Genomic DNA, 17,392 nt, shown 5'->3' on the forward strand with positions numbered 1-17,392 from the left:
TTGTCTGGCTATGCCCCTGCTTCAGGAAATGCACATCTGGGGCCATTCTTGGTAACAATTAGTAAAACAGCTGTGGAAATATATAGAAAAGCTCATTTACAGGCTCCCTGTTCAACGGCATGCCACTGTGGTTCACCAAGGACACAGAAGAAAAAGCTACAAGCAGAAAATTCAGAGATTCTGAAACATAAACAAGCAGAGAAGGAGAGGCAAAGTAAGGCAGGAAGGCACAGGTTCAAACAGAAACATACACTGTGACTGCTCGGTCAGCAAAGGCAGGGGCAAAAGTTCATTCAGATGTGTACGTGAAAGAGGAAGCCTGAAAGGGGAACCGCAAGATTCAAAAAGGAAGATGGTCGGTTTAGTGTACAAAGCAGATATCTTGAACACACACTTCTGCTTGGTATCAAAGCTGGGGGTGATGGACCAAAGGAACAAGGCAAGGACATAACTGGCTGTGGGGTGAACACATTAGTCCTCGCCATGGAGTAGGCGTGTAATTAAACTCTAGAATTCTTTGCCAGAGAATGTGGTAAAAGCAGTTAGCTTAGCGAGGGTTCAAAAAAGGTTTGGATAGCTTCCTAAAAGAGAAGTCCATGAGCCATTCTTAAAATGGACTTGGGGAAAATCCACTGCTTATTCCTAGGATAAGCAGCGTAAAATATATTGTACTGGTTTGGGAACTCGCCAGGCACAAATAACCTGGATTGGCCACTGCTGGAACTAGGATGCTGGGCTTGATGGACCTTCCGTCTGTCCCAGTATGGCAATACTTATGTTCTTAAGTAGGCAAGGCTCTGGGGCCTGATGGGGAACATTCCAGAGCACTGAAGGAGCTAAGGGGTCCTTTTACAAAGCTGTAGTAAGAATTGGCCTTGGTACACCTTTAGAAGGGTCTTTCCTGTGTGCTAAGGCCATTTTTACAGCGACTGTAAAAAAGCCTGTTTTCCTATTATTTTCATTAATGGCAATGTGCTAATGTTAATAATATCAAAAGTTAAATGGGGTGAGAACCTTAAAACATTCAGATTAAGGTAAATACTTATAGAGGTACTCTTATTAAATATGACTGTTGTAATAGCAACAGAACTACCAACCAATTGTGATGAGGAAAAGGCCTCGAGAAACCCCATGACATCGAGAAACCCCATGACACTCCACGAACACTAAAGGTCACTCGGGGTTGGGCTTTCTCATCATGGGCCAGAAAAACCTCATCAAACCAATTTCAACAAGCTGTTTGAAAACTTTAAACACACCTAATTAGCTTCGTTGGAAGTAAATCTCTGTGCTCTCTCGTCTGTCTCTTAGTCCGTGATCAACGATAGCCAGCGTTTCGAATTCCACTTCAGGATCACTAGACAATTCGCATATCTTTCTGTTAGCGAGTGACACAGAGACAACCTTACTCAGATTTACCTTAATCTGAATGTGCTAATGTTACCATTAAAAAAAATTACCACTTATTTAGGAGGCAATAAAGGCTCTCACATTAACCGTGTGCTAGACAGCACGCGGTAATGTAGACACGCTAACTTTTTAGGACAGGAATACCCCCTCTCTGCCCCCTCAAAAAATAATTAGTGCGCAGTTAGTTCTCACATGTGCTAAAAGTAATGCCGAATGCTTTTGCGTATCCCTTGATAGGCGGTTTTTGTTGCATTAAGCATGAGTTAGCGCCATAGGCGCCCCGTATAAGAGGCTTGGGGAGGCTAAGCCTCCCCAGCCCAATCGTGGACTTCCGCTTGTGATGCAGCCCACCCTCCCGCCCGCGCATTTTGATCTTTTATTTCCGTGGCAGCGACGTCAATGAAGAAAAAGACTACAGGCTCGCCGCCAGCTTCTCCCTTCTCTCTGCACACAGTGTCCCGCCTTCTGCGGTGATGCATTTCCTGTTTCCGTGAGAGCGGGACACTGTGTGCAGAGAGAAGGGAGAAGCTGGCGGCGAGCCTGTAGTCTTTTTCTTCATTGACGTCGCTGCCACGGAGCATATGTAGGTAAGCTCTGCCCCCTCTAGCCTCCCCAAACAGTTGGGCTACCGACCGTCTATGGTTAGCGCTTAACGTAGCTTAATAAAAGGACCCCTAAATGAGGTAGTGACTTGTACCCCTCACAGCTCTGTGGAAACTTGACAGAGTGAAGTGCATAAAGTCGAGAGGAGACCCCCAAATCTATCAGCATGCTGTATCTCCTTAAGCTTCAGACAGGCCTGGGGCTGTTGCAACCCCTAACGCAGGTTCTGTTGGCTACCTTCCTGTCTTAGAACATATGATCATAAGAGTAGCCATACTGGGTCAGACCAATGGTCCATCTAGCCCAGTATCCTGTTTTCCAAACAGTGGCCCAGCCAGGTACCTGGCAGAAACCCAAATCGTGGTAACGCTCCATACTACAAATCCCAGGGCAAGCAGCTGCTTCCCCATGTCTGTCTCAATAGCAGACTATGGACTTTTCCTCCAGGAACTTGTGCAAACCTTTTTTTTAAACCCAGCTACGCTAACCGCTGCTACCACATCCTCCTGCAAAGAGTTCCTGAGCTTAAGAATTTGTTGAGAGAAAAAATATTTCCTCCTATTTGTTTTAAAAGTATTTCCATGTAACTTCCTCAAGCGTCCCCTAGTCTTTGTACTTTTGGAATGAGTAAAAAATAGATTTACTTCCATGTAACTTCCTCAAGCGTCCCCTAGTCTTTGTACTTTTGGAATGAGTAAAAAATAGATTTACTTCTACTGGTTCTACACCACTCGGGATTTTGTAGACCTCAATCATATCTCCCCTCAGCCATCTGTTTTCCAAACTGAAGAGCCCTACCCTCTTTAGCCTTTCCTCATATGAGAGGAGTTCCATCCCCGCCATCACTTTGCTACTACTACTACTATTTAGCATTTCTATAGCGCTACAAGGCATACGCAGCGCTGTACAAACAGAGAAGAAAGACAGTCCCTGCTCAAAGAGCTTACAATCTAATAGACAAAAAATAAATAAAGTAAGCAAATCAAATCAATTAATGTGAACGGGAAGGAAGAGAGGAGGGCAGGTGGAGGCGAGTGGTTACGAGTCAAAAGCAATGTTAAAGAGGTGGGCTTTCAGTCTAGATTTAAAGGTGGCCAAGGATGGGGCAAGACGTAGGGGCTCAGGAAGTTTATTCCAGGCGTAGGGTGCAGCGAGACAGAAGGCGCGAAGTCTGGAGTTGGCAGTAGTGGAGAAGGGAACTTTGGTCGCTCTTCTTTGAACCTGTCTTTATCCCATCACTCTTTCAAATTTTCGTCTAATGAAGTGTCAGAAAAATCATCATCACAGTAGCCCTGAGATCTAAAACAGAGGACATGGATTTCTATTTTTTTTTATCTATTCTTTGCTACCAATATTTCCCCTGTCCTGGGGATATGTAATGTGATGCCATGTGATGATTCACAAGGGACTCTATTAATGTATAAATATCTGACTTCTCCAATCAGCCCTCTGCCGTAGCTAACTGTTTCCTCTCAGGGATGTACCCAGCCATGCACCCTCTGGAAAACATTTCACAGAACTGAGGCTCAAGACAGCAATTGTTGTAACGCTTACAGGCTGAACTGGCTGCTCAGATTCAGCACCTGATCAACCACAAGTGACCTGACCTAGAAAATCTCTGTTCTGTGAAAGTTGGATGGGTGCAAACAAATTATGTACAGGGATAAACATCTGTAAGACAGTTTCAAATAGCCCAGCCATGTTTGCAGTATGAGAAAATTGTTGCCTTTCACATACCTGCAGCTAATCAGCTGTTTACGTGGCTTCAGAATTTTGCAGCTTAGAAAAGCTGAGATATTAACTGAACAAAACAAGGGGACGGACTCTACATCAAGCCTTTTGTTAGTACAGAAAATAAGTTACAGAAAGTTCACATTTAGGGGTAAGTTTACTAAGGTGCGTTAGCGTTTCTAACACACCTTTAAATTTAAGGCGCATTAAACCCTAACGTGCCTATACATTTCTATGGGAGCATTAGCGTTTAACATGCGTAAACCATTTATGCATGTTAAAAACGCTGATGCGCCCATAGCGCGCCTTAGTAAACATTTAATTTAATTTTTATGTCCCGCTTACAACACAGGGATTCAAAACGGGTTGCAAAAATAATCACTTTCAGAACAAAGTGTTATAAACATATTCATTTGTCTTTATAGCATAAAACCTGTAACGCTCATGGATATTTTCCCCCTCATAACCCTGGGTCTTTTACTAAGGCACGCTCACATTTTTAGCATGCACTAAAATTGGGCACACGCTAAACGTTAGAGTCACCCATAGGAATGCATTGGCGTCTCTACCGTTTAGCGTGTGCCCAATTTTAGCGCGCGATAAAAATGTGAGTGCGCCTTAGTAAAAGAGGGCCTCAATGAAGTTACATGGAAATACTTTTAAAACAAATAGGAAGAAATATATTTTCATTTGAAGAATAGTTGAACTCTGGAACTTATTGCCGGAGGATGTGGTAACAATGATTAGCATATATGGGTTTTAAAAAGGTTTGGACAAGTTCCTGGAGGAAAAGTCCATAATCTGTTATTGAGATAGACATGGGGAAAACCACTGCTTGCCCTGGGATCAGTAGCATGAATCTTGCTACTAATTGGGTTTCTACAGGTACCTGTGACCTGGATTGCCACTGTTGGAAGCAGGTTACTGGGCTAGATGGACCATTGGTCTGGCCCAGTATGGCTATCCATACATTCTTAATATTGGTGTATATTCCTGGGGTGGGAAGCAGAGAGGGAAGAGAGAAAACCTGGAGCAAATGGGTGAGGGAAGAGAGAGGGAGGGGGAGGAATGGAAGGAAGAGAGAGACAGAGAGAGACAGAGAGAGAGAGAAAAGGTGAGTGACACTAGACTGATGGAGGGAGGGAGAGAGAGATGCTGGACCACAGAGATTCAGGGGGGTGCAGGAGGAAGGAAACAGAGAGAGGAGAAGTTGGACATAGGAAGGGACAAGGCACAGAGAAGAGAGGGTAGGAACAGGGATGCAGAGAGATGATGCTTAACACAATGGGAGGGAAAGAGACACAGGCGGGGATGCTGAACAGAGTAAGGTAGGGACAAAGAGGAGAGATGCAGAATAAGGAGGGAAGGTAAGGATACTGAGAACATGGTGGCAGGACAGAGACAGAAACATAGATGGGAAATGCTGGGCAGAATAGATAGGGATGCACAGGAAAGATGGACAGAGAGAAAGAAGAAATGTCAAAAGGACAAGAGATCCAAGGAATAGAGTTAAGAAAGGACAGAGAAAAGCAGAAATGAGACACTGAGACCAAAGCAATGCTCAGATAACAAAGGTAGAACATTTTTGTTTCTGACTTTATTAATTGTAATATGTCAGTTTTGGAAATGTGAGTCTCTGATATCTTGCATTTCAGTTTCTATTTCTATCCGAATGACAGGTTTTCATATAGGTCTGGAATGCATGTGCTTTTTGCAGAATTTATTTCCTGGATCTACAAAGAGATTCCTCCTCCATCTCCTGCTTCCCCCCCTCACATCCCCCACTACCCTTGGAGAGATGGCATTATAGAGGTCCATCTTAAGTTTTTCACCCAGGGCCCATTCATTCCTACCTACACCATTGGTGCATCTTATTTACCTCTGACAGTGAATTAGAATAATATAGAAAAAAAACAACATTTCCACAAGGTGGCCATGAACTAATCAGAAGCATTTTCACGTCTAGATTTTCCAGAGCAAATAGATATGCAGTAAAGAGAGACCGTTGGCTCGGTTGAAGAATCTTTTGCTGAAGAGCTTGGGGGGAACTAATGATGCACCGGCTGAAGAGGCTTTTAGACTAATTACGCTGATTCCCAGGGCTCTATCAGACCACACAGGGTTACCCCACTGAACAAAGCTGTGCTGAGGGAGCATCTTCCTAAGTGTATAATCAAGCATTCTGCTTTCTCAGATTAGGACTTCCAGCTGTAATTAACAGTGGCAATGTGTGTGTGTTTGTTTGAGGGGGGGGGGGGGTTGGACGGAAGAGAAGTATGGATAATAATAGCAAGTGAGTCAGAGGGCCCCACTGAGCTGCTCAGGGGCCCTATATAACTGCTTTGTCTGCTTATGTCTGACAGTAGCTCTGATAATTAACAAAGCGCAAATAATGAACAAGACACAGCAGTGATTTAATGCCGCAACTGAGGTACAGTGTGAAACAGAGAGGGTGAAATGACTGACACCGCTCAAATTCTAAGGTGCAGCTTCCCAAACCTGCCCTGACCACACAGTCATTTTTTCAGTGCTTTCATAATGAATATGCATGAGATGAATCTGCATGCACTGGAGACCCAGCATATACAACTTTATGTCATGCGTGTTCATTGTGGAGATCCAGAAAACCTGATTAACTGGGGGGGGGGGGGGGGGGGGGGGGGGGGGGGGTCCCAGGATTGTTTGGGGAAGCCTGGTTCTAAAACATTCAAGGCTGTTCACTTAGTTCAGGGGTTCTCAACCCAGTTAATGGAGGCAGTGCATGCCAGGGGCGTAGCCAGACAACAGATTTTGGGTGGGCCTAGGCAAGAAATGGGTGGGCACCAAGTGTTCTTCCCAACCTCCACCAGAAAAATATCTGAGCTGGCAGGAAAACGCTTCTTTCCACCTTGGCAGTCTGCAGTAGGCATGCGCTGAAAACTGAGCATGCACAGGTGCCAGTATCGTGGAGAGCAGCGTTTTAATTACTATCAGGGGGATGTCTTCAGCTGGCGGAGCTTGGGATCCCCACCAGCTACCACTAAACGTGTGCTACTGTTGGGTGGGCCTGAGCCCTAAGTGGGTGGGCCCTGGCCCACCCAGGCCCACCTGTGGCTACGCCACATGCTAATCTATCTCATGCATATTCATTGATGATATCTTGAAAACCTAACTAGCTAGGTGTGGCCTGAGGACTGGATTGAGAACACCTAACCTAGTTGCCTTACCATATCAATTAAGGTTTCATATTCTCATCCTGTGTACTGTGTGACTTGCAGTAGGGACTCTGGGGAATTCTCCCCTGTATGTCCTCTCTTCTAGGGCAATTCTATAAAGAGTACTCACTTAAATTGAGGGGGGGGGGGGATCTAAATGGTACAATCAAAATATATGCATTTATTCTACAATGAATCAACTTCAATGGGTTTTGGTATTTATATTGCAGGGTTTAAATTCAGCTACCCAGTAATGACTTCATTTACAGATCTAACTCAAATCTAATTTCTATAATCTTCCAGCTGTAAATAATTCTTTGACAATACCTTCAAATAATAACACAATAATACCCACACCATCTGCCCACGGTGCGGCAGCAGCCAAAAAATCAAACGGGACTTATTAGAAAAGGGATGGTAAATAAAACCCAAAATACTATAATGCCTCTGTATCGCTTCATGGTGCAACCTCACCTTGAGTATTGTGTTCAGTTCTGGTCTCTGTATCTCAAAAAAGATATAGCGAAATTTCGAAAAAGGTTTAAAGAAGAATGATCAAAATGATACAGGGGATGGAACGCCTCTCGTATAAGGAAAGGCTAAAGAGGTTAGGGCTCTTCATCTTGGAAAAGAGACAGATGAGAGGAGAAATGATTGAGGTCTACAAAATCCTGAGTGTTGTATAACGGGTAGAAGTGAATTGATTTTTTAACTCGTTCCAAAAATACAAAGACTAGGGGACACTCAAGGAAGTTACATGGAAATACTTTTATGGTTCAACATTTTTTATTGATGACACTACATAAGATACACATTCACTTCTGAACTTTCAGAAACTCATATTTGAAAATGCACTATGGTTATCCAGATTGCTACAGTCCGTCATCAGCTTTTTTCCCCCAGTTAATCCCCACACCACCCTCCCCTTTTATGTTCCCATCTGTTGGTTGCAATATTAAGAACAGAACAATATCATCCACATTTTCTCTGCTGCGACCAATAAAATTACTTTACGTTCCCTTTTATCCCCACCCTTCTCCCCCTTTCCCCTTCTCCCTTCCCCTTTGATCCCCCTTAATTTCCTTCGTATCAAATCAAACAAAAACAACCTTATATGAACTATTTACACTTCTCCAAACTAGGCGCCTTTAGATTCAGAGTCCTCCACATCATCCTTGCTCCATAAGGATTTACCAAGGCCTGCATTGCATGATCCGATTTTCCGATACCGCCATGCGATCCAGTGTCCTATAGATCATGGAAGCTATAGCCCCTGTCACTATTTCACTATAGCTAAGGTTTCATATGAGAAATGTCCTTAATTGAAGAAGAGATGGGTGTCTCTTACCACCTCCCCTTCCTACTGAGTTTGTGCATGGATTCACAATATATCCTAGAAGGCTCCTATGATCCCTCCTTTCCTTAACAGAACCCCTGACCCAAATGAAAGAAAGAAAGAGAAGGAAAGAAAAAAAACAAAAAAAAACAATTTTATAACCCATTTAATATTAGACTTCGCGCACGGGAAGACAAGGTTTGAATGTAAGGACTCCAAATTCCCAAAAAACGTGTTTTTTTTCTTTTGGGAGAGTCCCACCGCCCTACGTTCATGCCATGGAAATACTTTTAAAACAAATAGGAGGAAATATTTTTTCATTCAATGGATAGTTAAGCTCTGGAACTCTTTGTTGGAGGATATAGTAAAAGCGGTTAGTGTATCTGGGTTTAAAAAAAGGGTTTGGACAAGTTCCTGGAGGAAAAGTCCATAGTCTGCTATTGAGACAGACATGGGGAAGCTACTGCTTGCCCTGGGATTGGTAGCATTGAATGTTGGGTTTCTGCCAGGATACTGGGCTAGATGGACCATTGGTCTGACACAATATGGCTATTCTTATGTTTTTATGTTCTTATGATGTAATTAACATTTATGGCAACCTTCTGAAGTGAAACAGTTTCTAATTGATGCGGTCACATGATGCCCATCCACCGGGTGCATGGATTGAGTTAGTTTTTGGAGGAACGCATTATGCTGGTTTTTTTGCTCTGTTGTGAACCTGCTTTCGCTATCAAGCCCCTGACGCAGCCCTAGTGGGTGAAACACAGCCTGTGTCGGGCGTTTTTTTTTAGAATAAAGTTGTATACCATGCCTTGATTGATCCGCTTTTGTTTGCTTCGATGTTGGAGTTTGCGGATCGTCTGTTTTCTTGGAATACCCAGCTCCCTGACAGCAGTGTGTAGGTCCCTGGAGCAGTTTTAGTGGGTGCAGTGCACTTCAGGCAGGCGGACCCAGGCCCATCTCCCCCCTACCTGTTACACTTGTGGTGGTAAATGTGAGCTCTTCAAAACCCACCAGAAACCCACTGTACCCACATGTAGGTGCCCCCCTTCACCCCTTAGGGCTATGGTAGTGTTGTACAGTTGTGGGGAGTGGGTTTTGGGGGGGCTCAGCACCCAAGGTAAGGGAGCTATGCAACTGGGAGCAATTTCTGAAGTCCACTGCAGTGCCCCCTAGGGTGTCTGGTTGGTGTCCTGGCATGTCAGGGGGACCAGTGCACTACGAATGCTGGCTCCTCCCACGACCAAATGGCTTGGATTTGGTCGTTTCTGAGATGGGCGTCCTCGGTTTCCATTATTGCTGAAAACCGGGAATGACCATCTCTAAGGATGACCATCTCTAAGGTCGACCTAAATGTTGAGATTTGGGTGTCCTCGATCGTATATTGAAACGAAAGATGGACGCCCATCTTGTTTCAATAATACGGGTTTCCCTCCCCCTTCGCGAGGATGTCCTGCGAGGATGCCCTCAGGAAAACTTGGGCGCCCCGTTCGATTATACCCCACATTGTCTTCTTACATTGATATCTACCACACTGGCATACTACAACTCAAGAGCAAAGATGAAAAGAAAAAATATGGTAGTTGGGTTAATCTAGCAGGCTACACATTTATTTATTTATTTAATTTCTTATATACTGCCTGCAAGCCCAAAACATATTGAGTTGGTGTACATTCAGGGACAGTAGGTATTTTTCAGTCTCTGGAGGGCTCACAATCTACGTTTGTATCTAAGCAAGGCAGTGTGGGGTTGTGACTTGCCCAAGGTCACAAGGAGATGTAGTGGTTCTCCTGGTTCTCAGTCTGCTGCTTTGACCATTAGGCTACTCCACTCTGTTAGAGGATTGGTTAGAGGATTGGTCTTTCTGTCTTTCTGTCAGGTTGACCACACCCAGTCTGTCTAGCAGGCTACATGAAACTACTAGTAATCTACAAATTAGGGGATCAGCTTGGTCTGTCTGGCAGGTTGCACAGAATAGTAGTCATCAACCGGACTTTAACCTGTGTGAAATCAACCATGACAAACTATAGATGTGGGGCCCCGACTACTGTATACACAATTGTAATAGAATATAATGGATGATGATTAGTGTTGGTTATAAATTTAAATTTGCAATCACTTGGTCTTAAGATGATGCATTTATTGTATAATAAGCCTTAAACTCCTCAGAGACTGGCTGGGTTGTTAATGTAGCATCTAGCAAAGTTCAAAGGAATGTCGGAAGCCAGATGTTTGGTTCTTTAACTACAAAGCCTTGTGGTGGACATGGGAAGGGAGGAATTTTGGGTATGATCTAAGCAGGAGCTCTTGAACGCTCTTGAGTCAAGATGGTGGCGTCCAAAGAAGCAAGATTACAACCACTGTCTAACATGAGAGAGGTGTTATAAGCAGTCACACTCTATGACTTGCAGCTGGGGAGAGGAAGAGCTGTGCAGCATGGGTGGGCTGGTGGTATTTTCCTGTTGTCATCTGCGGGAACTTAGTGGGTTGGTGGTATTTTCCTGTTGTCATCTGCGGGAACTTAGTAGGTTGGTGGTATTTTCTTGCTGTCATCCGGGGGAACTTAGTTTTTTCCAAACAACTTTGTTATGCTTACTTAAAGGTGCAAGCTTTACGTTTTCAGGCACCGGTGGTTTTCTGGTTACATCATTTTCAGATCCTCTTTTCTCTTTTTCTGCTTTATAAACACTTAATAAGTGACAGCTACAGCAAGCAGTTTTACACAATGCCATTAACATTTCTCTACATTTCACAGGGAACAAGACCCGATAGTGGTAGCGATTATGAATGGAGACACCGACACACTGACTAACATCATCAAATCAGAGAGAAACCTTGCAGAGCCTAATAAAGATGGGTGGCTGCCTTTGCATGATGCATCGTACTATGGGCAGCTGGAATGCTTAAAGCTTTTGCTAAAAGGTAAGAATAAAACTGGTAAAAACCATCTGAACAGCACAAAGAACACAGAGAGAAAGAAAACCATAGCAAATATTTGAAAAAGCTTAAAGTAGAGGAAGAAAATGAAATTCAACCACAGTAATAATAGGGAAAGGGAATTAGACGATATACTGCAACTATATTCAAAGCAGTTTAAATATTATATACGGGTACTTATTTGTACCTGGGGCAATGGAGGGTTAAGTGACTTACCCAGAGTCACAAGGAGCTGTAGGGGGAATTGAGCCCAATTCCCCAGGATCAAAGCCTGCTGTACTAACCACTAGGCTACTCCTCCACCAGCAACATTCCATGTAGAATCTCAAATAGTAGCAACATTCCATGTAGAATCTCTTTGGGATTCCAGAATCTTGCTGTTCTTTGGGGTTCTACATGGAATGTTGCTACTTTTTGAGATTGTGTGTGGAATCTTGTTAATGGGACTTGATATACTGCCTTTCTGTGGTTTTGGCAACTACATTCAAAGCAGTTTACTAGTATATACAGATACTTATTTCTACTTGGGGCAATGGAGGGTTAAGTGACTTACCCAGAGTCACAAGGAACTGCAGTGGAAATTGAACCTAGTTTCCTGGTATCAAAGTCCACTGTACTAACCACTAGGCTACTCCTCCACTAGCAACATTCCATGTTGAATCTCAAAAAGGGAAAGGGACTTAATATACTGCCTTTCTGTGGTTTTTGCAACTACATTCAAAGCAGTTTATTAGTATATACAGGTACTTATTTTGTACCTGGGGCAATGGAGGGTTAAGTGACTTGCCCAGAGTCACAAGGAGCTGCAGTGAGAATCAAACCCAGCTCCCCAGGATAAAGGTCCACTGCACTAACCACTAGTCTATGCTTCCGCTCCTACAGGAAAGGGATACAAAATTAATGAAGGAACATCATAAATGAAACTGTCTGGAATTTTCTTATCACCACCAGATACTACTACCAGTGTAGCGCTATAGAAATGTTAAATAGTAGTCTATTTAACATTTCTATAGCGCTACACTGGTTCAAAAGGAGGGGAGGGAGGGGAGTTCTATTTTTGAGAATTCTTTTTTTGAACTTGCCATCATAATTCTTGTTAGAGCAGATTTCACTTCGGGGCCCTTTTACTAAAGGGCGGTAGGGCTAGCAGGTGGGTAGCCCGCGGCAAAAACAGCACTGCTGTGGGGCATGGCCAGAAATTATTTTCTAGTGCAGTGGGCAGGGAGTAGGTGTGCCCGGTGGTAATTGGGCAGAGCACATGCATCGCCGCACGCTGCCTGATTACCGCCAGATTAGCATGTGAACTCTTGCCGCCAAGTAATTAGGTGGTGGTAAGGGCTCAGGCAGTAATGGCCGCCTGCTAATTGTGAAATCAGCGCACCGCCATTAAGGAAATCAATGGAAAAAAAGGCTTTTTATGGCTGTGGTAAAAAGTGGCCTTGGTGCGTGGCAGTCCCAGGTGCCAACACTACCGCAGGCCACTTTTTACCACGGCTCTGTAAAAGGACCCCTTACTGCATCCACAGAATACACCACATAAATAATACTTATTAGATGGTGGTTCAAATCCCATGCGAAGTCCCGACATGGGTCCCTGTTTTTGATAAACCTCGAATCAGGGGCTCTAGTATAATGTTATTTTGGCATCGCTGTCACATTTGATATTATTTAATACTAGTATAAAAGGCCTGTTTCGGTAGGCAATGAAACGGGCGCTAGCAAGGTGATCCCCCCCCCTGCAGCGTCCTTCCTGTCTCCCCTGCCCCCCCTGCAGCTACCCATCTGGTCTCAGGACCCCCTCCCCACCAACCCTCCTCTGTCCCTGCAACCACGCATGTGCAGCGGCCCTCCTCTCTCCCCTGCTCCCCCTGCAGCCACCCATGTCCAGCGACTCTCCTCTCCCCCTGCCCCCCCTGCAGCCATCCATGTCCAGCAACCCTCCTCTCCCCCTGCAGCTACCCATGTCCAGCGACCCTCCTCTCCCCTGCCCCCCTGCAGCCACCCATGTCCAACGACCCTCCTCTCCCCTTACCCCCCCTGTAGCCACCCATGTCCAGCGACCCATCTCCCTCTTCCCTGCCCCCCCTGCAGCCATCCATTTCCAGCGACCCTCCTCTCCCCCTGCAGCCACCCATATCCAGCGACCCTCCCCTCCCCCCTCGGCGCATCACCCAAACCCCTACCCCCCCCAGCGCATCACACAAGCCCCTACCCCTCCCTCGGGCACATCAACCCCCTCGCCACCAGCAGCCGCCAATACTAATGCTGTCCAGCCGCTGCTGCGTCTCCTGTTGAGCAGCAGCAGCCGGTACAAAAAGAAAAAGCCAAAAAAAGATTTTAAACCTGAAACACGGCTTCGTAGACAGCCATCTGGCATTGGCTGTCATCTCTGCAGCCGCTCCTCCTCTCCCCTCTGACGTCGCTGTGCTCCTCCGGGGTCTTCCTGCAGGGGCAGTGACGTGGAGGGGAGAGGAGGAGCGGCTGCAGTGACGACAGCCAATGCCAGACGGCTGTCTACGGAGCCCCGTTTCAGGTTAAAAATCTTTTTTGGGCCTTTTTCTTTTTGTACCTGCCGCTGCTGCTCCACAGGAGAAGCAGCAGCTGCCGGACAGCGTTAGTATTGGCGGCTGCGGGTGGCGAGGGAGTTGATGTGCCTGAGGGGGGGGAGGTAGGGGCTTTGGTGATGCGCCGGGGAGAGGGTCTTGGGTGATGCGTCGAGGGGGGGTAGGGGCTTGGGTGCTGCGCCGGGGCGGAGGGGCTTGGGTGTTGCGCTGAGGGGGGGGGGGGGTACTGAGAGCTGATTGGAATCAGCTGTCAGTGACATCACTGACGTCAGTGCATTCTAAACTGCCTAGCAGACCACCTCCGAGAGAGCAACGGTACCAGGCACATTAGAACGTTGGAGGTGAGAATTATTATATAGGATCACTTTGATGATACTGAGCCTGGAATTTAAATCACTGTGAGAGAAAGAATACACCATTCTGAAGCTGCCTTTGCTTGCTTTTTTGTCTACTGGAAAGTACATTTTTATCAGTTCCTTTCATAGGTTTCACACCTCTCGCTGGTTCTCTCACACAATCTATGCAGATCTGCATGTTGCCACTGCCTGGTTAGGACTGATTCAACATAGAAAACCACACTTCAGTTTTCCTTCCCTGTGTTGTGAAAAGTTGAAAAAGGCTGCAAAATCCGTGTATATGCATGACTCTGACTAACGTTTTGTTCATAATGGAGAAGATATTTCTTTTCTACCCTTCCCTTTAATTTGATCACACAAGGTTTATGGTTATGGTTTATAGTTTAATTGACTCATGTATATCACACTTCCCAATAAGCGTATCAGAGCTGTTCACAAATATATAAATACAACACATGGAGGGGCATAATCGAACGGGGCGCCCAAGTTTTCATGAGGGCGTCCTCGCAGGAGGGCCCCGTCAAGGGGCGGGGCAACCCGTATTATCAAAACAAGATGGGCGTCCATCTTTCGTTTCGAGGACATGTCCGGGTAAATCCAGACATATGGTAACCCTAACTAGGGGCATAGCCAGACCTCAATGTTTGGGGGTCCTGAGCCCAAAGTTGGGGGCACAGTTTGGCCTGCTTCCCTGCTGCAACCCCTGCCCTGCCACAACCCCACATACCTTGGCTGGTGGGAGTCCCCATCCCTTGCCAGCTGAAGTCTTTCTCCAGCTTTGTTCTCTGTGCATTGCCTGCCCTGCTTCTCCTCACATCGCATGCATGCTTGGTTTTATCAGTTTCACTAAAACCGAGCATGCACGTGATGTGAGAGGAAGCAGGGCAGGCAACGCACAGAGATTATACATTGCTGGAGAAAGGCTTCAGCTGGTTGGGGACTCCCACCAGCCAAACCAGGGGCTCCGGAATCAATTTGGGGGGTCCAGGACCCCGAGGCCCCCTGTAGCTATGCCACTGTATTGCACTTAACTGACTATGCTTTAGCTGGCTCTGCAAACCCAGAAATTCAATGATGAAGCCCGGACATGGCCTGGCATTGATTTTCTAGGCATAACGCCAGCGCTGTCAGCAAAACGCTAATTGCCGCCAACTGAACATCGACCCCCCTGTGATTATAAAATACTGTTTATGCACTTTCTTTAACCTTTTCCACTGTCTCTCCCACAGGGTGGGACATTCTATTTTCCTATTCCGATCGTATGTCTCACCCAATAAAGTACAATATGACTCATTTTACAGCAGTGGTTCTGAAACCTGTCCTGGAGGACCAGCAGCCAGATGGGTTTCTAGGATATCCCTCATGAATATACATAAGAGAAATTTGCATATAATAGAGGTGACAGGCATGCTAATCTATCTCGTGCATATTCATTATTTAGTATTTATTTCTTTCACTTATAGCCCACCTAAAACCTAAGTGGGTTCCAATTTTAAACCATACAAAATAAGTAATCATACATACAAAACAAACTGACATCATTAAGGATATCCTGAAAACCTGACCGGCTGGTGGTCCCCCAGGACAGGTGTGAGGCCCACTGTTTTACAGCTTTACAGTAAAAAATATTCTGAACTGGTGTTAACAACATCAAAAATTGTAATTGAGTGGATTTCGACTGTCCCACTGGGTGGGAAGTTTTTATTTTCCAGTTCTGATCGCATAATAGTCACAATATAACTCATTTTACAGAGGTAAATTAAAATTCTTACCACCTAAATAACTACCCCATAAATATAAGCTAAGCAATAATTACCCATGAACTGTACAGTGAATATCAACAAAATATTGTGGAAAACAAAGACAGAATAAGGTTGTGTCCCTTCAAAATTTGAGAGAGATGCACTCAGGTTTGTTTATTTAATCATTTCTAGGGTGACTTAAAATAATCCCAGAAAATTATCCCCCCCCCCCCCCCCCCCCCGCCAATCTGTGCAATACTAGTGGTTCTGGACCTCTAGATTACATTCCCCATTTCCTAACCCTCCCTCCTACCCCACAGAATCCCCCAAAACTCCCCATGCTGAACCAGCAGCACGATTCATCTGTACCTACTACCAGCTTGTCGACCAGTGTTACTCAGATAACGTTACACTAGTTCTATTACAGATACCCTTTCATTCTGTAATCTTTCATAAACACCTACTTACACTAGTATTCTATAACAGAAATTACATGCATAATTGGCAATATAGGATTTACGCTTAGTGTGTAGCATCCTAGCACTTAATTTTGGTGACCTTTTTCTGAATTACCCCACAGTGTAATGCAGCTTGCGATCAGCCCCGCATGGAATGTTGCTACGCTTTGGGTTTCTGTCAGGTAGTTGTGACCTGGATTGGCCACTGTTGGAGGCAGGATACTGGGCTAGATGGACTGGACTGACCCAGTATGGCTACTCTTATGTTCATGGTGCCTGGGAGCATCAGGCTCCTGGGTCGTATCTTAAAGGGGACAGGCAATAATATGTAATCTCTCCTCCTGAAGCCCTTCTGTAAACACATCCCACCCCAAAGACCCTCCCATATCACATCCTCCCTCCCACATCACATTCCCCTCCTGAAGATCTCCCCCATCACATTCCCTTTCCCAAAGAGCTCCCCTGCATCTTATCTATCTAGAAGAGCTCTCCCATCACAACCCCCCCCAAAGGACCTCCCATCACAACCCCCTCCTAAAGAACCCCTCTTTCTAACCTCCACCCCCCTACTCTCCTGTAGGCCCCCTTGGGTCTACCTGTATAAATCCTTGGGATCTAGGGGGTATGGGGCAGGAGCGATCCCAAGTCGCTTCTGCCCTTCCTGGCGCTGGGTGCAAAATGGCACTAGCAACCTCTAGTGGTAGTCTTGTGGTACTACCTCTACGGGTCAAACTGCCATGGTAACTAATATTAACATGCATTATGGTAATATAATGCATGTTATTGCCATTTGACTTGTGTTGAGGGATAAATAATGTGCTTTATAGCCATAATTCACCTCTATCCCCAGTAATTGATAGAAATACTGTACTTATCAGACTGGTTTTATTTTTGGTACTCCGAGGTTTGTAGAAGGATTTTTTTTTTCAACTCCTGAGATTTGATAGAATTTGCAAAGTTTCTAATGGAAAATAAACGAAGCAGATCGGACCAGCCTCATATCTCTGAAAGCGTTTTCAGAGATATGAGGCTGTCCGATTGACTTCATGTCAATATTCTTT

General features: G+C 45.2%; 1 protein-coding gene across 2 annotated transcripts in view; it reads left to right on the forward strand.

The window, feature by feature from the left end:
* Positions 1 to 17,392, forward strand: part of ASB2 (ankyrin repeat and SOCS box containing 2) — an 82,102-nt gene that overhangs the window by 34,392 nt on the left and 30,318 nt on the right. For both annotated transcript variants that reach the window (XM_030215321.1, XM_030215320.1), the window contains one exon: positions 11,030 to 11,196. In XM_030215321.1, coding sequence (XP_030071181.1) covers positions 11,030 to 11,196 — 167 coding nt within the window. The remainder of the gene's footprint in view (positions 1 to 11,029; positions 11,197 to 17,392) is intronic.

Source organism: Microcaecilia unicolor, chromosome 9, assembly GCF_901765095.1.
Source record: "Microcaecilia unicolor chromosome 9, aMicUni1.1, whole genome shotgun sequence".
Classification (NCBI taxonomy): Eukaryota; Metazoa; Chordata; class Amphibia; order Gymnophiona; family Siphonopidae; genus Microcaecilia; species Microcaecilia unicolor.